This window comes from Diospyros lotus, chromosome 11 (genome assembly GCF_014633365.1).
Source record: "Diospyros lotus cultivar Yz01 chromosome 11, ASM1463336v1, whole genome shotgun sequence".
NCBI classification, from domain to species: Eukaryota; Viridiplantae; Streptophyta; class Magnoliopsida; order Ericales; family Ebenaceae; genus Diospyros; species Diospyros lotus.
In genome coordinates this window covers 31723661-31747658 of record NC_068348.1, presented here as the reverse complement: position 1 = coordinate 31747658, position 23998 = coordinate 31723661, and the positions used below count along the sequence as shown (strand labels likewise).

Genomic DNA, 23998 nt, shown 5'->3' with positions numbered 1-23998 from the left:
TCAGAACTACTAAAATGACCTAACATATATTCTGATTTTTCATAGTTCTGATTTAGTGTTTGTGTGTGTGTGTGTGTGTGTGTGTGGAGTGAAGAGAGAGAGAGAGAGAGAGAGACACTAGAGCACTCATGTCTGTTAGCCCGTCAACGAAATTGTAGAGATCTGAAATATCATAATTAAAGTTTCTGATGGCTGGATTTAGCTCTTTAAGTTTCCTTTCATACAGTCGACATATACCTGCAAATGTCCAGTAAACAATATTGCATCAGAAAAAAGAAAATAACAGTTGCATTCAGGATATAGTAATGGAAGCCATTCATTCATTTGTAAATCAAACCATTCAACGATCTACATGCATCCACCATTATAACAGAATAACAGCATACAAACCAGTTCCACTTTTGAACTGATGGATCTAGTCCAAAGGAAGACCCACCAGCTGGTCTTCCTGTGGCATAAACACACTTTGCAAAATTTCGCAAAGTCCAAATTTTGCTAAATCTGGACCCATCAGCATCACTGAACACCAAATTTGGGTGTCAGGGATGTTGATTTAGAGAGAGAGAGAGAGAGAAGAGGAACACTTGGCAAAATCCACATGTTGGCCAAACAGCCAGTTGACCAGGCTCGGGTAACACTGAATGATAGTTTGGTGAAAAATTAGTCCTTGATGCTAATGTAAAAAATAGGAAAAAGGTAATTTAAAAAAACAACCCATTTTTTCCATAAAGATCAATTACAGTGAATTCTAAGTTGCTAATTTCAAAAAAATTAATTCTAGACAATGGTGCACAGATGCTTAATAAGTCAACTAAAGCAGAAACATGTGAACTGCTGGGTTCTTAGCATTAGAGAAGCCACATGGCATGCTGAAGTGTTCAAGACTCATTAACAAAGGAAAACTTGTGTGGATATGACGAATAAAACTCATGAATTTTGATTTCCAGCCATCACAAACTAAATGTACCAAGATAAAGACAAGACCATATAAAGAACAAAGCATCCAAAGAGCAAAGAGCAAGAGAGAGAAAGCCCACAAAATATCAAGAGAAAAGGAAAAAAAAAAAAATGCCACCTTTTCAATTGTCCAACTGGCAAGCAGAAAAACAAAAGACAAGTAAAACAGAAAACTGGATGGTTTATATCTGTCCTCTAAAATACTCAGACCTTAAGTCTATTGTAAACCAAAAGGCGGTCTTAAAAGCAGCCAGCAAGCTGTTAAATATAAGAATTAGAAATCCTCTAAATTTTCTCAAAAGGAAAAATAAGTTGAAATGCATGACATAACAATTGATTTTTCTAACAACAGCAGATTAAACATTACCTTCCATTGCTTGATTTATCGAATCATAATCCATAAATGTTCTAGTAGCTCTGTTTTGAGATGTTTGCATTAGAATAATGGTGTGCCTGTTAGCCTGCAAGTAAGGAGGAAAAATGATAAATCAGCAAATGAGACGGCACAAATTAACAGTCTAAGACAAATCATAAAAACAAATTCTCGATATTTTAGAGTTAATGATTAATCAATCAGAGTGGCATAGTTTAAAAGGGAAGATGCTTAACATAACAATAGGAACTTGAGCATCCTGCAATCACCATGTATTAAATTAGGAAAAAATGGGCAAAGACTAAAGAAATGTAATCCATGTTCATTTGAGATGCCACCATGGGACTTCCACCTTTAGCTAAACATAAATAAATTAAAAGTTCTAAAAGTAACTAAATTAAAGCTAAAGACATATAGAAAAGAGAAAGGAAAAAACAACAGATTCGGCAGAGCAAGCAAATGCAAATAAAAAAGGAAAGGTATAGTCTGTAAACAAACCTAAATATTTTTCATATTACATATCAGAACATAAGAATACCCAAAAAGAAGCAGGCACTTTTTGATTTGGAGAGCAGACTCAGACATATCCTAAATTTTTTGTATGTTTCCATAACTTAAGCACACAATTTTGGACACTTGGCCAACACATCTTAGGGAAAGAGCCAACACTTTAACAAAAGTTCCTCCTTTATTAACCTGTACATCAAAAAGTAAAATTTTGAGGAATGGCATTGTATATACCACTGCCATGATCCAGTTGCCATTCATATATGCCATAACTGCAAATAAATATTGTAAAGAACAAAAGGAGAAAAAAGAACAAATATATGGCCATAAGGGTACAAAATAAGTAACAAATGCAACATGATTTTTTTCAACTTCATCATTGTATGAATCATTACAATGATCCAAGATTGATTACCACGTTCCAAGAGTGTAAATGGCACCAACTGTTTAAGAAGCAAAAGCACCCACAGAGATATTAGCAGAAGAATACAAGAAAGGTGCAACATGTCTTGTTTCATATTCCTTGTCACATAAAGCAAGAGTGAGGAAACTAAACAAATATTTGTGTAGTATAAACATAGTTATACATCGTACTGTACTTAACGAAAATAAGTGAAAAAAATGTTTTTTTACCAGTAAAACACTAGAAGATAATGTGCACATTTACAAAAGTATATTAATAAATTACAAAGTAGATGTCTTTATTCTATAACTGTTGCTTACAACCCAATGGAAATAATAACTTAAACTTAAGGTTAATAGTGGGGGCTAAGGCATCTCTAGGATTCGGGGACATAAAAGTTGGGGAAACCCGAGGATTGCCAATGCACCTTCATAGAACATGCTTAATTGGTGTTGCATTTGTAGAAAGGAAGAGGAGTCCAGCATGATTTACAGCCTTCTAAGTATGCTTCTTTTTTTTTTTCGACATGCAGTGGGCTCTCTAGTTGGTTCAGCTATATATTTACACAATAAGGACAAGAAAATCTCGGAGAGCGACCTGCTTGTGGTTAAGGCAGCATGCGCATTGCAAGAGTACAGAGATTGCCAAACTATCAGCCAATTTACGTAAGCAAACTAAAAGCCTCATCTTCAAACAGGCCGTCTTCAAATATAATTCAATTCGCTTAAATTTCATTCCTCGAATTTCAACCATTCACGAGTGCAGGCATACCGAAACGGAAAACCTTACCGTACTCTTAACAAAAATATAATCTTCAATAACAAATAAATCAAAAACAGTTCCTAGAAGAAGTTGGGGCCGTGAATCTTCATTCACACGAGTTCCATTTCCAAACCCTTGTCCTTAAGAATGAAGGGATACAACGAGAAACACTGGTTCCTTCCCGTAAGCAGTTCATACAGAGAGAGAGAGAGAGAGAGAGGAGTTACCATTAACTCAGAATCAAAGCTCAGCGACTCAGTATCAAAGCTCAGAGAGAGAAAGAGATAAAGAGAGTTGGGGTTTTGCATTCAGTGGTGTTGGGGCTTTATTCGACTGATACACGGGCCAAAGGGGCGGGTTCGCGTTCTCGGATTATTTCATGTCCGACCCGACCCGATCTAAAAATACCCGTTTACCTTTCTCTTCATTTATGTTTTTTTAGCTTTACCTTCTTTTTTTTTTAGTTTTACTTTGACCCCAACATTGGAGAAAAATCTATATTTTTTTAATAATATTATTTTAACACTAAATATTTAAAATACATCTCAAACAAACTATTTATGTAAATGATATATTGAATACTATAATATGTCACCTAAGAACCCGTTAATTAATTTTTTTTAAATACTATTAAAAATATTATTTTTAAATCTTAATTGTTCATCAATAGTCACTTATTCAACAAACAATTTTTATCTATCTTTATTAAGTTATCAGTGTTCACGTATTGTTGTTAGTAATAAATTTAATTAGTAAATCTCCACCATTTCTATATAAAAAAAAGTTTATAATACTTAAAACTTTTACTTCATGACTTTTTAAAATTTCTTTTATCTGATTCTTTATCATTCCATCAAAAATAGTATGAAATAATAAAAAATCTATTTTATAAATCATTGATCCTCGTAGCCCAAGGTGGGTATGGATGTAAAAGGATAGGTTTAAAAGGGACTACTCTTGTTGGCATCATTGGCCTTTCTCTTTATAGATTCTTTTATCTTATGTTTATGAAAATAAATTTTCCTTTTAAAGTAAGATGTGTTAAGAAACGGTAGCTATAACACACTACAATCCTGATTTGTGAAAGTTAAAAAGAAAGTCGTTTTTAACATACAAGATTATCTTTACTTCAGTACAAGGAAATTGAAGACAAGCAGATAAGAAGCATTTAGCTGCATTCAAAGCACTCCATTTCTAAGACATTATTGACCATTTTCTATGATCCTAAACTATATATATATATATATATATATATCTGTGACTAAGAGAAAAAAAACCCATATTCCTGGCTATTACTTCTCATGTTCATTAAATTCTGCTAGTGGCTACATATTCTCATCGATAACCAAAAAAAAAAAAATGAAACCTCGAGGCAGCCTTTATTGTCAGGAATAAAAACACGAAATATTATTTATTTTTATACACAGCTCTCTCTCTCTCATAAACCTCTTGTGCCAAGGAACAACAACAGATCAAGTGCCTCATGCTGCTAAAAGCTTTTGGATGTCCTTCTGCAATAACAAGGAAAACCCTAATGAGCAAAATACACAAGAATCTCTTCAAATGCCATTATAAATTTGTGCTTGTAATTCTTTTCATTTTGATTGTATTTATGTACTTATATTTGCAATAAGTAGTCCATTTTTGGCCTCTTAAGGCCAGCACATGTACAATAACCATCCACCAGAATGCTTTGCCTGTAAACCTGCTTCATAATGTATATAAGTTTTAATTTTCACACTTTTATCACTGTTATATTACCATGAACTGACAAATAACCTAATTGTTTTATGTATCAAGCCCTTAAACATGTTGCAAGTGTGATTGAAGCTTCTTCTTTTTTGATAAATCATTAGAGCCGCATAACGATAAACAGCTATATACATATTATGCTAAGCGAGTCACCCTACCAAAAAGTAACTAACAGAATTCACACGCATACCTCAATTTGGAAGGGGGAAGTAGTCGGTGGGTATCTTTCGACAACCTTACCATTTTTGTCCACCAGAAATTTCTCAAAGTTCCACTTTATCAGATCACCTAAAAATCCTCCAGCGCTCGACTTCAGAAACTGGTAAACTGGAGCAGTACTTGGTCCATTGACGTCAACCTGTTGTGTATAATTTGGGTTCTGAACCAATCATATCGATAGAGAACATTCCAGGAAGGCAAGGGATAGTCTGACAAACCTTATCAAAAATCGGGAATTCAGCTTTAAACCTTGTACAAGCAAATTGCTTGATCTCTGGGTTGGATCCAGGCTCTTGCCCTCCGAACTGATTGCAAGGGAAAGCCAGAATTTCAAATCCTGCATCAAGATTATGGATTCAATGCAACCAAAAGCATAGAAAAATTGTTGGCTTCTATCTTCCATTAGTTTAGGGAAGTAGAAAAATGAGAAACAAAAAGGCTGTATAGGAGCCCTAATCAATCAAATAGGTTAAACAGTTGTCTGGTTAAATTTGAGTTCATTCCCTTACAGATATTTAACAAAAATAGCAAGGAATAAGAAGATTCATTTCACTTCTCAAGTTCGAGTGAAGATACAGGCACCAAGTTCTTTGTTCTTTTCTCATTGCCACCTGGAGTAAGAAACCGTTGCGACTCACTAAGATGATTAGTTGAACTCATAAAAAGACTCAGTCCCCAAGTAGCCAAGTATATATTTCATCTAGTATGCAGTCGACTTAATGAGCTGAAAGTAACATAGCAATGAAACCAATATCCATAAATAGGTTTTGCATAAAGTAATTATTTTCCCTTCCCACGCAGGCATAGAAAATTGTAATTAAGACTTGCTCTATCTTACTGCAAAACATATTGAGGAAGATAGTTTATGTTGCTTGTTGGCTACTTATCATTAAGATTTTTTTCTTTTTGTATCATGAAGCTCTAGAATTAAAGAAGAATAATCATGTCTTATAAAAAGTTAGCATATTCGTATGATTCCAATATCTTTGAGAGTTCAATTTTTTTGACATTAGATCAACTTGCTCAAGCAACCAAAAGGCCAAAACTCACAACATGTTCTTCTTTGAAGATAAGCATCTGATGAAGATTTCAATACATACAAACAGGTTTGGATAGGTAAGGAGCTCATATTTGGCAAACAGGTTAGCTTGCACATCAAAGGGGATCTGGACGGAATGCAAAGATATACTAAAATTATACATTGAATAGACGTACATGGATTAGGTGTAACACATAAGGGGAAATCAGGGTTATATTCAAGTGTTTTAGTCGCTAGACTGATCTGGATATGGCTTTATTTGAGTTATAGTTGGGCTTAGATTTGTAGGAACATCTTTCTGTCGAAGTACTCACCCTAACCTCAAAGGAAAACAGAATTCTTACACATCTTTGGATGTTTGGAAGCACTTAGGTTATGCAACTTAATGGAAATATGACAAGGATTTAAGAAATACTAGCTCTGTTGACAAGATATAGCTCACCTTGAGGTTTGTACTTCTCGTAGATGTGGGAAAGTTCAGAGTAATTTGATGTTGTCAAACCACTAAATCCACGGTCAAATTCTCCAATTAGATTGGAAGCATCTCAAAATTTGAAAAGGGAATTCTTAAAAACATATATTCAGATCTAACTTAAAACCACGTCCAAAACAGGAGGGTATAGTATCAGCTTAATCATCTATAAACAAACAGAAATCAGAATAACCACAGAATAAAGATACCACTTCGAAGCAACATTAACAATCAGCAGAATCTTGCCCTTAAATTTGCTTAGAGAAACATCCTTCCCATCAATATCCTGCATCCAAAGCCACTGCCTATAAGGACAAAAATGATTTTCTATTTCACAAGTTCAGTGCCAAAATTGCTCTCCTGGATGAAATAATTAACATTGTACAGGTTCCAAAGCTAATCAAGTTCAGTTCCGCAACATAATACATTCAGTTCCAAGGCTAATCAAGCCTCATGCACCATAGTCATGAGGTAGATTCTGCATAAATCAGTTAAAATTGCTGTCTCTTCTTAAGGCGGAAAAGGAGTAGAATTCCCTCCATGACCCAGCTCAAGTCCAGTAACTAAAATGTGCATAATTCGATCAGATAATTAGAAACATACAGGTAGTTATTCAAACTGTTAGGTAGCTATGACACCACTTGTTAAGATTGGATCACAGGCATCACACTCATGAAAATCAAGAGAAAGAGAAATAAAAAATGTAATGTGGTCTGGTCTCAATAGATCTACATCCATAATTGCGAGAAATCAAATCAATTAATGAAGAAAAAGAACTAACAAAAAAAAAAAACCGACAAACCCTCTAATTCTAACAATTCTAAATAACTGACCACTCACACTCATGCCACATTGATTATCAAGTTGTGGTATACCAGGCACACAACCCCAGAACCCGGTTACATCCTCTCTTGGACTACTGAAGTGTTGTCACTCAAAACCTACGTACCAGCGTGCCTATTTATAGGCAACAACTCCAGTGAGATTGGGTCTACCGCTATCACTACCTCGATTCAAACTGAAATTGGGTTTATCTGATAGACTTCATCTATCTGGATCTGAATTTGAGGAGTTGCGTAACATAAAAATATATATATGGGTCCATAGGGTAGAACACCAAGAAAATAACACTGTAGAATCAGTAGCACGAGAGAAAGAATCACAGAAATGAATCTATGAGGCAAGAGCCGTATAAGACAAGCATCAAAATTCAGTAATTCAAACAACATCAAGATAAAAAAATAAAGTTTCCCCAAATACGTACCTTCACAGTGTAATCATGAATGGTCTTCTCCGTGGCGGCTCTTGCATAAACAGCAGTCAAAAACCGGGGCTTCAGGACGAACCCAGAAAGAATTGATGTTTGAAGAGAGAACCCATGCCCGAAACAGGCTGATTGGGAGGACCCGAAAGAGGATTTGAGGGATGGAGAGAGGAAAGCCATGGAAGGAGAGGAAACCCATGTAGAGCTTGTGTTTGGGCATGGCCTGGCTCGGAAGAAACCATGTAAAGGTGCAAAGGAAACTGAAGGGAAAGCCATTGAAGCCATCTTGGTGATGAAACAACAATTGAGGAAAGGAAGCTATCAAAGTCACCAACTTTGGAAAGCTGAGAACTTTTTGGAGTGGAAGCCAAACGCCCACGCTGCCTGCCTTTCTTCCCTTCGTTCGTACAGTGCTTGCTTAGATTTATTAGATTTATTTATTGGGTGGTGTTAGTATTGTTTAGAGTTAAACGTGTTTAATTAATCCAATAAATATGATTTACTTTCAAATTAATAAATATAATGTGATATCATTTTCCTAAATATTATCTTATCAATATTACTTTGACCACATAATACAATATTTATACAACTAAATTATTGTAATAATCACACTTGATTAGGAAAACAATGAGAGAGAGAGGAGACGCGAGAGAGCGTGAAAATATCTAGAGGAACGCAGACGGATTCAAATAAAAAGATCAAAAAGAATCTTCTTGATTCATTTGTTCCCCAAAGTCTCAAATAACCGCTCCCTCCCTCCCTCTCTCTCTCTCTCTCTCACACACACTCTCACATCCCGTCTTTGGTCTTTATCCTCTCCGTCCTCTAGTCTTTCGTTCCCCTTTCTCTCTCATCCTTCGAAGTGGTCCTCTCCTCTCTATCGGTCAAGAACAGTGGAATTTCTTCTGGGTATTATCAGAAGCCGTGAGTTTTCTTCTGGGTGGTTGTAAATTTTGTTTGACTTTGTGCCTTACATTTTTCTCACCTGGGTCTGATTCGGGACATTGCAAGATTCCTAATTTGGCACTTGGGTGCAAATCATTCCTCTGTTCTTCCATTTGCATTTGGTTATTTGATATTCTTTCTTGATCTATTTTGACCTCGATTCTTGATTCTAGTTTATAAATTATGAATTTTAGACCGTAGTCTGTGTTAGTTGAGGTTGCTCGATATCATTTTCTTGACAAAACTATGTGTAGAACTTGGTGGACTTTGATTTAATTGGAACCAACAACTGATGCTTGATTCTGTGTTAATTGAGCTTGGTAGATTCTGTTTTCTTGATTTAATTTCTCCTTTTTCTTCATTTGCTGAGGAATCTCAAGAACGACTCCTGGACTGATACGGTTACAGAATTCCTACTTCTCTGTAGCCAAAAAAGAAAATGAAGTCTTATAATTGTGACTCAGTTCTTCTTTAATTCAATTGGTTTTCGATGCTTAGTCCTCTTGTTTTTTCTTTTTTACACTTTCTTTCCATTTCAGCTAGAAATGGGTGTATACCTCAGTACTCCTAAAACTGAAAAGACGTCTGAAGATGGTGAGAATGGCAGGCTCAGATATGGCTTATCCTGCATGCAAGGTTGGCGTGCGACCATGGAAGATGCTGTGAGTATTTGATCAAATCTCAAAACTGCTTTCCATTATGCCATGTGGCATATAATTTTGTTAAGTGGTAGGAGAAAATTATTTTTCTAATTTTTAGGTACTTATGTAGTGGATTGTAATTTTCGTTTTCCCTTTTTTTTCTTTTTTTTTTTTTTCTTTTTTTTTGGGGGGGGGGGGGAGGGTTTGTGTTTAAAAGTGGACTGACTTGGATTTCAGGAGAAAAGTGAGGGGATCGTGAGATAGTATCAGTTAGGTTGTGCTTATTTAGAATGAGCGTCATTGTTGTTGCCTAACTGGGGCAACGATATTTGTTTCTTAATGAAAACCTTAGTCTTACTGCAAAAAGTGCCTTTATTTTGGCATATACATCACAAGTCATAGTGCAAAACATTGCTTAGGTTTTTACTACACATATCTAGAAAATAAATTACTTTCATATAATTTGGTGTATCATCATGTATCATCATATTACAGAAATGAGAGAATTACTTAAGTTTACAAGCAGTTGAATTTGCAGTAGGCAGTGGAACAAGAATTTGAGATGAGTGAATTCTTGGAACTTAGAGAGAAGCACCTTCCAAAAGTGACATAGGTTTAAAAATTTAGTCTGGTTTTTACTCATACCCAATAATTGTAAGTTGTTCTAGGCTAAAATTTTCAAAAAAATTCTTCAAATTTAGATGTGTTGCATCAAGTCCTAACTTGCTTGATATTTTATAAGAAAGGGTTAAGTCTTATTTATACAATGAAATAACATGAGCAAACTGACCAACAGTTCTAAGGGTGTAATTCTTGTTAATTGCTTGCAATGGTTTCTTGATGTTCAATGCTATTGCAATAAATAATTTAGATGTTTGTTAATGGTAGATTCCCATTAGTAAGGAAGTGGTTTGATATCTTTCTCAGTTGGTTATAATGTTTCGTCATTTTTAATAATTGGTTACTTATACTTTCTTTTAAAATTCTTTTAGCATGCTGCATATCCCGATCTAGATGCTTCCACATCATTCTTCGGTGTTTATGATGGCCATGGAGGTAAGAACTGAAGGTTCATTTCTACTGTTGTTATTCTTATAGTAATGCATATATGCAAAAGCTGGTTAGATTTGATTTTATCGAAGCACAACAGCTTACTTTACTCCTGTAAATGCTTTGTGAATATGTTTTTGCTGACAATTTAGGTTTGTTCTTCAATTATTTGTACATTTTGGCAGTTCAATCCTTCATTAAGTTTACTTATGTGTATAGAGTTGTTCTGTATTTGTTTCTATTTTTTGACAAGTAGACTAGTTCTTTATGTATATTACGCTATTATTCTATGAAGTGCCCGATTGAGAGCCTTATTGGTGCAAATTTTTTATTTTCCATCCTCCTTTAATAAGACAAAAGTTCAAGCTGTGATTTGAGCTGGGGGAATCAGGAATATAAATTTGATGAATTATATGCTTAGAATCTTGTACAACCGCTATCACTTTGGATTTTGGAGAATAGAGTAGTGGTCTGTCTCCTATGGGGTCAATAACTGATTTGGAAGTTGCATTCACATTAGATAATGACTGAATCAACTAATGAAGATGTCTGATTTGGAACTCCATTTGAACAGAATGCCTGACAATTGGGGAGTTTTGGCATGAATTTTGAAAATATCTTGCATGTATGGTTTATTCTTTCAATCCTTGCGTATGTCTATGAAGAAGGTTGATAACACTTGATATTTATGTTATTGATGCTATATTTGCCCATTAAATTGCAGGTAAGGTTGTTGCTAAGTTTTGTGCCAAGTATCTTCATCAACAGGTTCTCAAGCATGAAGCATATTCAGCTGGAGATATAGGAACTTCAGTTCAGAAATCTTTTTTCAGGTACTATAGTTGAAGTTTATCTAATTTCTTTGATATTTTTATTAATATTGTTTCTTGGTGGCATTCTTATTCTCTAGCTCCATGACCCATGGGTGAGTAATCATGAAATAGAAACAATCAAGCAAGGAGCTTATAGCATGAGAGCTTAGTGCTTGTTCTTGTACTAATGTCTTCCAAATTTCTAGGATTTAATGATTCCATAACTCCAAGGCTAGTATGTTCATGTCAACCACTAGAGTGAAAATTACTATAAATGAGAGAGTTTTATCTTATATTAATTTACAAACGGCTAGACTAACCAATTTACCTAAGTATGTAATTCTAGATGTAAAAATGTTTCTTCCAGTTTGGGGTTCAACATCTTTCTTCTAATAGCCAATAAAATTTTTGTGACCATTGAACCGATAAATAATACATAAAGCATGTTCCAACACGATATAAGTTACAATAAGAAAAATAAAATACAAGTCCTGCTATCACTACCTGTGCTTTCTGTCTACTTACTTTCAATCTCATTTTATGTGATTCCCCATAAAGTCATTCTCTTATTTGGTGATGCAGAATGGATGAGATGATGCGCGGACAAAGAGGGTGGAGGGAATTAGCTATTCTGGGAGATAAAATAAATAAATTTACTGGTATGATTGAGGGTTTGATATGGTCTCCAAGAAATGGTGAAGGGAATGACCAGGTGGATGATTGGTCTTTTGAGGAGGTAATTGTTTACACCAAACCATGGTGCTAGGAGTTATCATTCCTATCCATGGTGCATGTTGATATGCTCACATTTATTTTCACTTGTTTGGCATGAGCCTCCTTTTGATCAATGATCATGACTGGGGCTTTAGAGATGGATATAATGGGTATAAAATGTTGGACCAAGTCACTGACTATAGTTTTGTAGAATTGAACATTTTGGTGAACCTAGGATCAGAAGTAATTCATAATTTCCTGCCTTAGGATCAGTAGTAGTTAATGTAAAACATGGAAGGTTCGAAATATATATATATATATATATCTTTTCTACTAATTTTCTGTCCATCCGATCATTCCTTTTGAACTGTACTGCAAAACTACTGTATTAGTTAAATGTCAATCAGTGACCTCTCTTGTTACTTTGTTTCATTCATTGAACATGATTATATTGTACCTTTGCTTTGTTGCATCTGTTTTTGGTGCTTTCCTATATTTGTTTTTAGATGATTGAAACTTCCTCATTGTGATACTATTTCTTCTATTCCTTTTATTTTTTCTTGTGTTGTATTCCTGGGATTCATTTCCCCTTTTTGTTGTTGTCAGGGACCTCACTCCGACTTTTCTGGACCAACTTCTGGGAGCACCGCTTGTGTGGCTATTATTAGAAACAACAAACTTGTTGTTGCTAATGCTGGTGATTCTCGATGTGTAATATCTAGGAAGGGTCAGGTAATGAACAATTGAAGAGGATTCTTGTCATTTTTATATTTTTGCTCCTGGTGGTTTAAAAAAGATACCTCATGGTCTTAAATGGGCTTTCTCTATATCTCAAAACTTGTACCCCTGGGCAGACAGATGTTACCTCATTTTGACTTTGCACTGAATACAGTGTCTATTGCATTAATTAACTCCTAGATGGAGAACAGGCATGTTTGTTCTGGATATATATATATTTATTTATTCATATCCTTTTTCACGTTTGTTGTGAATAACATTATATATGCCTTAGATTTTAAGTCTATATATTTATCTTTTCAAATATTTCTCCAATTATGCAGGCATACAACCTTTCCAGAGATCACAAACCTGAACTTGAGGCTGAAAGAGAAAGGATCTTAAAAGCTGGTGGATTTGTACATGCAGGGCGTGTCAATGGCAGTTTAAATCTTGCAAGAGCAATAGGTGCTGCACTACCTTCCTTGTGGATTTATTTGGAACCTATCAAGAGTGTGACCTTAAACTTGATCTATATGCTTACACACCTACTTCGCCTGGTAGGAAGCCTTATTCATTGAACAGAAGCAGTTAGATGCCTCTGGCACAGGGACTGGCATTTGCATCCCCTATTAAAGTTAAATGCATACGTTCATGCATATGTAAGAGTGGACACACAATCAGAAGTGTGTAAGAGAGATTCTGTAGTTTTCTAAGTGATAAATGTCGCTTTCTCGTGTGTTGCAGGTGATATGGAGTTCAAGCAGAACAAGTTTTTGCCTGCTGAAAAGCAAATTGTGACAGCCAACCCAGACATAAATACTGTATGTTTCTCATTTATAATTGTTCCTAACAATTAGGGAAGTTGGCATAGTTGTTAGTATGGTACGAATACAGGGTACCATATCGTATGATTCGATAGAGTATACATTCCAACCGATACTTTTTGCTTTGTATAGCGACATGAATCTTGATACAATACATTTTGGGTGTATTGCACAATACGGGCCATAGAAAAACATGTGGTCCAAGTGAAATATTTGCCATTGGTTCTTGACAGATCTGCATGATCTGAATGCGAAACTAACAATATAAATGAGAAACTGACTGTTGTAAGCCGGATGCCCAAGTTTCCTGAATTCTTGTTTCCATTGTAGGTCTCAATGGATGGATTTGTTGATTTTGAAACCTGAAAGTATTGAAACTAACTCGTGTTTCTTGTTTCTCCTCATCTCATTTCCTCAACCAAAAATGAGAAATACATAAATAAGGCGCTTTTTAATACCCCTTGACAGTGGAGCATCAGAATGTTGTTTTCCCCAAAGTTTTCACACGTATTTCTTTTTTTAAACAGGTTGAGCTTTGTGACGATGATGATTTTATTGTACTGGCATGTGATGGCGTCTGGTGAGCATCTTTTGTCTGTTCTAAGTTCAATTTTTTGACACTGTTGTGGCCAGTTAGTAGTTAGCAGATCCTAACTGTTTGCCATATCTAGAGTTGCAAATTATTAGTAGTGCTCCATTTACTAAAAAGTTAATTACATGCTAATTCTTCGGAAAGGTGCAGTCCACTAGAGGGGACATGTTTATCTTTTAAGCAGAGTAACCTGATGATCTAATTTATTTTTAGTTCATTTGTTTCTTATTATTATCAGCAGGCTATTTTGAAGGTAATATCAATACAATTCATGCCCAGTCTAGCTCCTCCCAGTGACCTGGATTCCTGGACCAGTTGGATAATGAATGCTAATATATCTCCTGGGAGTTCTTTTCTTGGGTTTCACTAAAAAATGCTTATTGACTTGCATAATTTCATATTTGGTAATCTGGTTTTCCTTTTTGTCACTTTACTTTTGTGTGATAGAACTCAACAGAAGAAATGAAATTTTTAGATCTGTTGTCAGTGGTCTATCTTCAAGAGGTAAAAGAAGCCTCTTGCAGAAACTTAAAACTTTTGCTCGTCAGATGTCGTGTTTCACTTGATGGGGAGAAAAGCAGTAATTACTACAATATCTTGTGCACAGAGTGAAAACTAGCACCAAAACAATTTTCAACTTCATAGTTCCTAACCACGCCCACCTCAGCCCACACCGCATGCAGGCACCAAGAAAGATAAAAAGGGTAAATGTTATAGTTCCAGGCATTGTGTTAACGTGCTTTGGCTTGTGTACATTTGCTGAACTTTCTATTAAAGCTCACGTCTTGAATTCTTCTTATAAAACCAAACTAGCATCAAGCCGGTAGCAATATTGAATCAGATCTTTAATTATCTGATTATCATATGGATTTTGAATACTTCTCAGGGATTGCATGTCAAGCCAGCAGCTAGTGGATTTTGTTCATGAACAGTTGCACACAGTAAGTGTCTCAGTGCAATCAGGCATATTATGTATCCATAGTGTGGTTTTCCTTCTTAATAGTATTTTAAAGAGGCTACTTGAGAGCAGTGTTAACATGTCTGTTATCTGCTATTAGTTATAAACATTTTACCCCTTCCATTTACAAATATTTTGTCAATGGCACAATATGCCAAGCTTACATCTGTTTTGCCTTCATCATTCTAAATATTTTGCCCCTTGTAGTTATCATTTTACCCCTTTTTTGATAGTGGCCTTTATCTTCATCTCAAGTTATATAATGATACTATTAGGTACACTTCTATTTCTTTTAATTAAATTTGTTTGTTTTGTATAATCCGTGTAGCCAACTCCACATAGTAGATGACATAGCATGATATATAGTTAGAATTCATTTAGCTTGATATGTGAGATTAAGGCCCGATATGTTGTCTTTTACTATCACCTAATGATGTAGGACTGAGAGGAATACATTTCTAAAATATTGAAGTGAATCCTAATTTTTGACCTTACAGAAGATAATGCCATAGGTACTACTGATTAATGAGGTGGAATTTACGCAGCTGATCCTACATAGCCATAGGTTTTTAGGCGCTTGTAATCCCTTAGCACGTCTCTCCATCACCTAATTATGCAGGAAAGCAAGCTTTCAGCGGTATGCGAAAGGGTGCTGGATCGGTGTTTGGCGCCCTCAACTTCTGGTGGCGAGGGATGCGACAACATGACGATGATCTTGGTGCTGTTCAAGAAACCGAATCAATCTGCCCCAGCTGCTGCAGCAGAGGAGAAAACCTCAACTTCTACTGAAGTTAACACAGAACCAGCAGAGGCCGAGGCAAGTTCATGACTTGCAGGTATCAGTACTTTGAGGTACTGCTGCTGCAACATGTAATTACAAGTAAGATATAAGACAGGAGAAGCCATGGCTTATTATATCTGTTGAAGGCTTTTTGCCACTGTTACAAGTGAGGCAACCTTGTTTTGTCCTTTTGATGCTACCATTGCATTTGCAGGAATTTGTACAGAAGACATTGGACTAAAAGGTATTTGATTGTCTCCATGTACCTGATTTAAGTTCATGAGTGTCTCACTATGGTTATGGCTGTTGTTGGGTTTAAAATAGAGCAAGAGAAGAAGACTCTGCGCGCGCAGATGATATATATTGTTCGATTACAGTATGAGATTTACGTTTACGATAAAAGGTAAAGAATTTCAGTAGGAAAAAATTAAAGCAATATAATCGTTTAGATATCTCTAATTTAAAAATTCTCATTACATCTAATTACCCACTCTTAAGCCCCTCGCATCTCCACGAGACCGGACTGCCCGAGTCCTTTATTATCACCATAGCCATCTACAAAAAAATTAGAGTTTTTTTTTTTAAAAAAATTATATAAGTTGGGTCAAATTTGATTCAAATTTAAAAATTAAAACATGGTTCAACACAAAATTCAAGTCTATATAAAAAACAATCTTTACAAAAATATATATATTCTATATATATTATGTTATTGATGAAAACATTTACCAATTATGCAAAATAATTAATATTGTCAATGAGGTGAATTTTTGAAGGTACGTATGGATTTAACAAAAAATTATAAAAATGTAGTTTGAAGTGAGCTCCATACAGACATGAACCAAAATTACCAAATAATAATGAAATATACGTTGTTTGACTTGCCGACGATGGGGGCACAGCCGCCGGCCTGATGGAGCACAAGGTATCCAGCCGCCACGTGGCGCCAGACAGAGGCTGCACTTGCCACGTTGCTTGAACGTGGCAGCAACCCACCACCATCGCAGTTCCTCGTCCATCCGACGGGAAAAAAAGCTCTACCTAGAGACCTGGCCATTGATGGGATTATAAGTGGAAAAAGAAGGCGAGCGATCGAGGAAGAAATGCAGCAGCAGCCAAAAGATGAGCCCAGAACAAGCGAGGAGGCCAGCGGAGGATGCCCCAAAGACACCGCCGGGCCACGGCGGAGGGACGCCGCGCCAGCCGCGTAGGTTGCCCTACAGCCCCTACACCTTGGCCCTCGGCGGCTTGCTCGTCGGCGCTGCCGTCGGCTACGTCCTGTATGGCAAGAAAAAGCCTGGGTGTCCCGCCGGCGACCGCCGGAGAGTGGCCACTGGACCGGAGGAAACTCATCCACGCCAATAGATTATTACAAATAAATATTAGATAAAGATATGCCGCATATGTATATCTGAGTATGGTTTTTGAGTTTGTTTCACTGTGCTGTTCATAGGTACAAATTATTCGACATTGGCAGTCTGTTTGCTATTGTGTTTATTTCATATTATTGTGAAATTTTTATTATTGAACAAGTTACGTTTTAAGAACTATTTCCAAACTTTAAGAGATAGCACAACTGTTACAAATTATTAAAAGTTTCAGGGTGTTTGTTTGCCAAGTCAAAGGTTGCATTGAGAATTAAATTAATTGGTAAGAGAGTTGATATGGGTTGAGAACTGGCCCTAAAAACGGCCATCATCGGGCAAGGAAAGTAGTGCAAGAATGGAGCAACGAGGAGTATATATTTGGTGGGCAAGTACAGACAAGTCTTACTACAACAATCATCCAATATGGACCCCTTTCACCGTTCAAAAAATGTGCACAAACAAACAACAGCCCGATGTTCAAGAAAGAAAGAATAATAGCACTTGAGAAACTTTTTAATTATCCCTAATACCAAACTCTCTACTTACTGTGCTTCTCCGAACAGAGAGGGGGAATCAGCCGGTGAGAAGAGTATGATCATCATCATCATCATCAGCATCTTCAATCAATCTTCACTGAGGAGTAAATCAGCCTGGTGAACCAGAAACAGGCGTAGAAACCAATGGTTCCCGTTAACACGAAGAAGGCATAAGAACCGATCAGCATGTACCCGAAATACAGCATCCCGGAAACTGGTTTTGTGATGTCGAGCTTCGTGAAGAAGTAGAAGGTGGCGTAGAGGAAGAGGTAGAGGGCGGAGGAGCCGGAGGTCAAGTATGATCTCCACCACCACTGGTAGTCTTCGCTGCAGAGCTGGAAGTAGCAGAGGACTATGGTGATTTCGGCGCAGGTGATGATCAGGATGATGAAGACGATGAAGAGGAAGCCGAAGATGTAATAGAATTGGTTCAGCCAGATGGAGGTCAGGATGAAGAAGAGCTCAATGAACACGGCTCCGAACGGGAGAATGCCGCCGATCAGAATGGAGAAGATGGGGCTCATGTACCAGGCCTGTTCTGGGATCTGCCTCGGGATCTTGTTCGTCTTCACCGGGTCCTCGATCGCCGGCTTTCTGAAACCGATGTAGCTCCCGACGAACACGAGCGGCACTGAGATTCCAAACCACAGGAAGACCAGAGCAAACATGGTTCCAAATGGCACGGCGCCGGAAGATTTCTGCCCCCAAATTATGGCGTTCAAGACGAAGAAAATGGCGAAGACAGTAGCTGGGAACATTAAAGCCGTTCTAAGAGCAATTTTCTTCCAGTCTGTCCCTTTAAACATCTTGTACAGACGAGTGGAGGCGTAGCCGGCAAAGAGTCCCATGAAAACCCACAGCAAGAGCATGGCTGTCATGAGGCCACCTCTGTTTGAGGGTGAGAGGAATCCGAGGATGGCAAACATCATGGTAACGAGCATCATTCCGAAGAACTGAATGCCAGTTCCAGCATAGACACAGAGCAAGTCCGAGTGATTTGGGGGCCTGAAAACATCGCCGTGTACTAGTTTCCATCCGGTTTCTTCCTGGGCCTCTTCTTGGGTTTCCAGTTCGTTATACTTGGAGATGTCGCGGTAGAGAGTGCGGAGCATTATCATAGCCACCATGCCCGAGAGGAAGAGGACAATCATCAAGGAGTTGACAATGGAGAACCAGTGGATTTGGTCATCGTTCATTAGAAGGTAAGTGTCCCATCTCGATGCCCACTTAACATCACTTTCCTGTAGATTTAGCAACGCGGCCAGGATAGTTAGAAGAGTTAATAACAGCCTTGATTTTGGAATCTACTAAATTATCCAAACCAATTTTGTAGGATAGAATCTTTTGGGTTTGGTAACCAAAAATCCCCATGAAGTGAAGTGTACTAAATATAGGGAAACAAATAGATGTTAACAATACCCTAACGTGGGGAAGGTTCCAATCCAAGACCTCCAGAGATTAGAGAGCCCTCCATACAATGTTAGAGAGCCCTCCAAGAAGTTATATTATCTGTATCGTTTTCCAGGCCATAATATTGCACCCTAATACTCATTCATCAGACATGTTGGAGTGGTGACCAAGCATGGCTGATCGAAGATGATACGTTGGGTGGTGTTGGGCCTCCATTTGGAAAGGTTATCTACTTTTTGGTCAGCGCGTATTCTCCGACAAACATTGCATAAGATTATGATGATCCAGTATTTTGACTCATGATTTTATTTATTTCTCATAGCTACTTCATCGATCATTATCATAAACCTTAATCCTATAGGTGAAATTGGTTGAATAGATTATACTTCCGAATCATCTTAATATATTTTATAAGATTATTATATTCCACTTCATGTCTAATGATTAACTCCACTAAGTTTTATTTGGTACCCCTAAACCTATCTGATTACAAGATTTTTCTATTCCATTCAATCTCCTCACAAAAGTGCCTCTGTAGGTGAACTACTGCAGTTTAATTTTTTACATACATATTGTGGGCCTATCCCAGCTTTCCTGCAGTCTCATTTTCTTCTAAATTGCTGTAATGTGCTTCTTGCGAGAGAGGAAAATCTAAGAAAAATCATGCTCAGTTATCAATATAAACGATCCATAAATCCAATAAGTAAGAAATTTTCAGGAAAAGACATTCTACTTAACTGGGAAAGCAAATCACCTGGTATTCAACATCATACGTGAATATAATTTCTTGTTTATCTTCAACTTCTTGAGGAGCTTTAGAGTTAGCAACGGTGCGTTTTGCAGTTGCATCGCATGAGGTTAAACGATTATTGCCATTCCATTTTCCTTCATATTCGTGTTTAACACTGGATACATCAAAGGACCAGTTTGTCACATCACCAGGTTGCTACCGCAACGAGGAATCAGTAAATTGACTAAGAAATGAAGGGCATCAAAGGAACCAACCTGAATGGTTTTACCTCAAAGCCCACAATCCTCGCCGCCTCGGTTTGGATGTCTCTGTGATACTTGACGGTAAACGTCAAATGGTTGTGTATGAAATACTTATCATCCTTGCTCTGGAAAAAAAAAAAAAGAGTAACATAAGGAGAAATTTGCATTCTAAAATGCCAAAAGGCTGTACGCTCATAATTAATGTACTCACACCAGTGTACTGTCCTTTGAGTCCAACATGATAACCCAGCTGATATATGGGAGGAGATTCCTGGTCTAGCCTTGGTACAGGAACCACCAGAGGAAGGTTATCCAGTATCCTGTCACAAGTACATTTGTTATGGATATATGGCCTGTTCTGAAAACAATGTTCGTGGAAATTAGGAGATGAGCAAAGGTCCAGATAAAAAAGCACCCTACATGTTCACCCGATACTCATCTTCAATCTTCTCTTTGAACTCCTTTGCAGTTTTAGCGTCAAGCACTAGCCGACATACAACATTACACATCTGTGGTTCCCTCATTTTAAACTGCAAGAATGCCATTCAGCTGAAAGTTATAGGTAACAAGAAAACAATGTAGAAGACATCAACTAATCAATGTATGAAACTGACCACAAAAGGAGAATTCTCAATGCGATCACCACGCAGTACTTCCCCAAGATTCTCTCTGCTGTCAACTATGGTTTTTGGACGACAGTAAGGAAGAGAGTAGTACGAGTAAGGAAGCTGAGTCTTCGTAGAGGATAATTTGTTCACTTTCACATTCAACAGATCACCCTGCATTCAAGAAAACAAAAGATAATCAGAAACAGCCCTAATACACGTGGCAGTATCCAGAATGGAGGCAAATATCAGGCACAATCAACTGAGCCAAGAATGTCAAGAAAGCATGAGCATAGAAAACCCTAATGCACAGCCACAGTTAAATTACCCAGCTCTTAGATCAACTTCTTATCTACCATAAATTTTCAACTACAATTTTGGAACAGAAGCATCGAAATCAGCTGAATAATTGCTTTAAGAGGAATCTGTCTCAATTGGCAAAAAAATTTTCTTTCATGCAATTAGATGAAAATTTTAATTGATTTACCACATCGTGTTTCTTTTTTGTGGTTTTGACCACTAGTGATGGTGAGCAATTAGGCAACAAACGCAATTCTATGATTGAAAAAAACGGAACACAAAATTCACATACCTACTTAATTATAGATATAAAAGTTTAGAATCGTGTTAATTTGCTAACACCATGCACAAACCATAATCGACATAAGAAGAAAGCTGGGATCATAGCACAGCTATTAAATCCTCGAATGCCTTGAAATATACTTTTATTTTCATTAACTTAGGAAGAGAAAGAAAGGAACTCATACGCCAGTTGAACCATTCCTTGAACCAAATTTTAGATATTGTAGATGTGTGTGTGTGTGTGATGCCATTATAGATAATTAGATCCTTGTCGTCTGTGAATTATTGGTATACAGTCGGAAAGCATTTCGTACACTATCTTCAGTAACAAAACAAAGGTTTGATTTATGCATCCAGACACCATCCTCTCCCTAAATTATTCCTTACCTCTCCCCCGATTCAGCATTCAGTGAATCATTTCTAATTTCACCAGTTCATCTTACCCTGGCCTTAGAACTATTCTTAAATATCTACGGGTTTACCAAATCTTATGACAGAAGCCAAAACAGCTAAAGATCAACTCAACAAACGCACATTCCAATTGAAGATATCCATCAACACAAATTAAACCCCGAATGAAGCAATCGACACGGAGAAGCATCACAATCATCACAGATCTGAGAATCAAACGCAGATCAAGCACTCTAGGTACAATAGGAAAACCAGATGCAGATTAGCACAGTAAATCCCGTAGAATTCAATCAATTAACATATAAAATGTCCACACACACACACACACAATTCATTAGAGAGAGAGAGAGAGAGAGACCTTCTGGAAATCCTGGGGAGCGACGCCGGGGAGGTAGAAGGAAAGAGCATTGTGGCTGAGAAGCAGAAGGACGGTGGCGCAGATCGACGCTTGTAATGCGAGAGATCGGCGAACTTCCATGGCGTCTGTGTTGAGAGAAATGGGCGCGTTACAGATCCAGACTACCAGATATATAGAGAGGAAGAGAACGAAACATGAATTTGTGTGGTGACACATATATTTTATATAAATATATGGAAAATTATATCCAACGCCCCTAAAGTTTAAGATAATTAAAAAATTACCCCTAACTTGTTCGAAAAAATATAAAAACAACCCCTGAGATTTAATATTATGACCAAAATACATTTATATTTAAGAAACTTTTGTAACCCAATCACGTTTGTTTTTCACCACTACTTTTGTAACCAACGCCATTGACCGTTTTATTGTCATTTAACATAGGATAATTCTTTTTCTTATTTTTTATTTTTTTATTATAATTTTTAGCGATTCACCCTAAATTCATAATATTTATTTTTTTTTAAATTATAAGAGGAAAGATAAAGAGATAATGAAGGGTAAAATACTTATTTTGTCCATTTATTTATGATAAAAATGAGGTTATTACTATTTTGGAACCCTAAAAAGTAATTTTTGTAATTACATCAAATTTTATGGATAGTTATTGTAATTTTCCCTAAATATATTTATGGTGAGGAAGTTACATTATAATGCCGACAGAAAGCGAAGCCGCACCGGACTGGGCCACGAAGCGGATGGGAGATCTTTCATTGGGCCAGGAAGTGGGCCCACTGTTTTATTGAGCCAAGAGTGAAGCCCAACTTCCCGGAACCACTGATTCTTGGGGAAAACCTGGGCTCCTACAGACGAATATTGGGCATTCAACGCCCAACCCAAATAGGTCCATTGATGGAGAGAGCTACAGTAGTTGGTACCTCCAAGGACGTACAAGCCTGTGAAGTTATTCTAAGGACATAAAACCTGGAGGGAATCTGTGGCTTGTAACCCAAAAGCCCATCATCCATCCTGCAAACCTTCCACCCACCAAACCCTTTCATACTCTAAACTTCTCTTTAATTAATATATATATATATATATAATAAAGAACAAATAAGATAACTCTAACATTCGAAAATCTCTCTCCGAGAGTTCTATCAAAAAAATAAACATTATTTATAAAGTATTTTAATTCTAATAAGACTTGAAATATCAAAATGAATATTATTCTTAACAGTCTTAATCTTAATAGATATCGAAAAAACTTCATCATTTCAATAAATATATGTTTCTAAAACTCGTTTTAATATGATATTCAGATTTTTAATATCTGATTTAAATATTAAAGCGTTTGCGCAAAGATTTTTTTATATTCTCTAATAATTTTTTTTTTCTTGCAGAGTTCCAATTGACTTGATAAGGATGTTTTTATTCAATAAATTCTTTATTATGTTTGAATAATAATAATTAATAAAATTCTTTAAATATTAAAATAAATTATATTTATTAATACTTAATTATCCCCTTCAACATTATCACCAAAAAGAAGAGAAAGGGACAATGGGCAGTGCTAGTGGCTATTCCTAGTGAGTTTGAGAAAGGGAAACACGGGGGACTTTGCTTTGCTGGCTTAAAGTGGGCATTATTGTTGTTATATTAATTACTAATTAGTACAAGCAATTAATTAAACAGTCCTTAAAAGGTGTGGTGCAGTCACTAATTCAAAAACCTAAGGGGACCCTACACTTCACATTTGTAGGTTTAAAGCTGTTTCAAGGCCCAAGGGCCCCCGTGTAGGACTTGTACTATCACCCCCTCTTTTCCTAAAGTTACAATTATGCTTCATCATATTTCTTACCTACCTTTTTTTTTTTTTTTTTATCATTTGTGTCTCATTTAACTTATAGAAAAATGTTAAGCAGCCCTGTGGTATTAGCCATTTAGTAGG

General features: G+C 36.6%; 4 protein-coding genes across 7 annotated transcripts; 1 reads left to right on the top strand and 3 right to left on the bottom strand.

Moving 5' to 3' along the window:
* Positions 1-37: 37 nt before the first annotated feature.
* LOC127812489 (enhancer of rudimentary homolog) lies at positions 38-3330 on the bottom strand. The gene is made up of 3 exons (XM_052352889.1): positions 3230-3330; positions 1325-1418; positions 38-237 (listed from the first exon to the last, which is right to left on the bottom strand). Exons 1-3 carry the CDS (start codon positions 3308-3310, stop codon positions 53-55), a joined length of 360 nt encoding a protein of 119 aa, XP_052208849.1. The 5' UTR covers positions 3311-3330; the 3' UTR covers positions 38-52.
* Positions 3331-4264: 934 nt separating this feature from the next.
* Positions 4265-8160, bottom strand: LOC127812488 (putative glutathione peroxidase 7, chloroplastic). Its single transcript, XM_052352888.1, has 6 exons — positions 7749-8160; positions 6694-6770; positions 6455-6516; positions 5192-5310; positions 4945-5112; positions 4265-4513 (listed from the first exon to the last, which is right to left on the bottom strand). The coding sequence occupies exons 1-6, from the start codon at positions 8031-8033 to the stop codon at positions 4484-4486; spliced, it is 741 nt and encodes a 246-aa protein (XP_052208848.1). The 5' UTR covers positions 8034-8160; the 3' UTR covers positions 4265-4483.
* A 263-nt stretch (positions 8161-8423) lies between these two features.
* On the top strand, positions 8424-16066 carry LOC127812487 (probable protein phosphatase 2C 60). Of its 4 annotated transcripts, XR_008025927.1 has the most exons (12): positions 8424-8675; positions 9236-9358; positions 10330-10393; positions 11112-11220; positions 11782-11935; positions 12520-12645; positions 12975-13098; positions 13378-13454; positions 13985-14037; positions 14936-14990; positions 15627-15887; positions 16003-16066. XR_008025927.1 is itself a non-coding variant. In XM_052352886.1 (11 exons), the coding sequence occupies exons 2-11, from the start codon at positions 9242-9244 to the stop codon at positions 15834-15836; spliced, it is 1089 nt and encodes a 362-aa protein (XP_052208846.1). In that variant the 5' UTR covers positions 8426-8675; positions 9236-9241; the 3' UTR covers positions 15837-16066. The 4 variants fall into 4 exon arrangements, 2 of the variants coding, with proteins under 2 accessions (XP_052208846.1, XP_052208847.1); XR_008025928.1 differs by lacking the exon at positions 16003-16066 and having other exon boundaries at positions 8426-8675; positions 13985-14753; positions 15627-15717; XM_052352886.1 differs by having other exon boundaries at positions 8426-8675; positions 15627-16066.
* Positions 16067-17500: 1434 nt separating this feature from the next.
* Positions 17501-22236, bottom strand: LOC127812486 (transmembrane 9 superfamily member 8-like). Its single transcript, XM_052352884.1, has 7 exons — positions 22051-22236; positions 20709-20873; positions 20515-20624; positions 20306-20414; positions 20107-20219; positions 19856-20006; positions 17501-18932 (listed from the first exon to the last, which is right to left on the bottom strand). Exons 1-7 carry the CDS (start codon positions 22168-22170, stop codon positions 17775-17777), a joined length of 1926 nt encoding a protein of 641 aa, XP_052208844.1. The 5' UTR covers positions 22171-22236; the 3' UTR covers positions 17501-17774.
* Positions 22237-23998: the final 1762 nt, after the last annotated feature.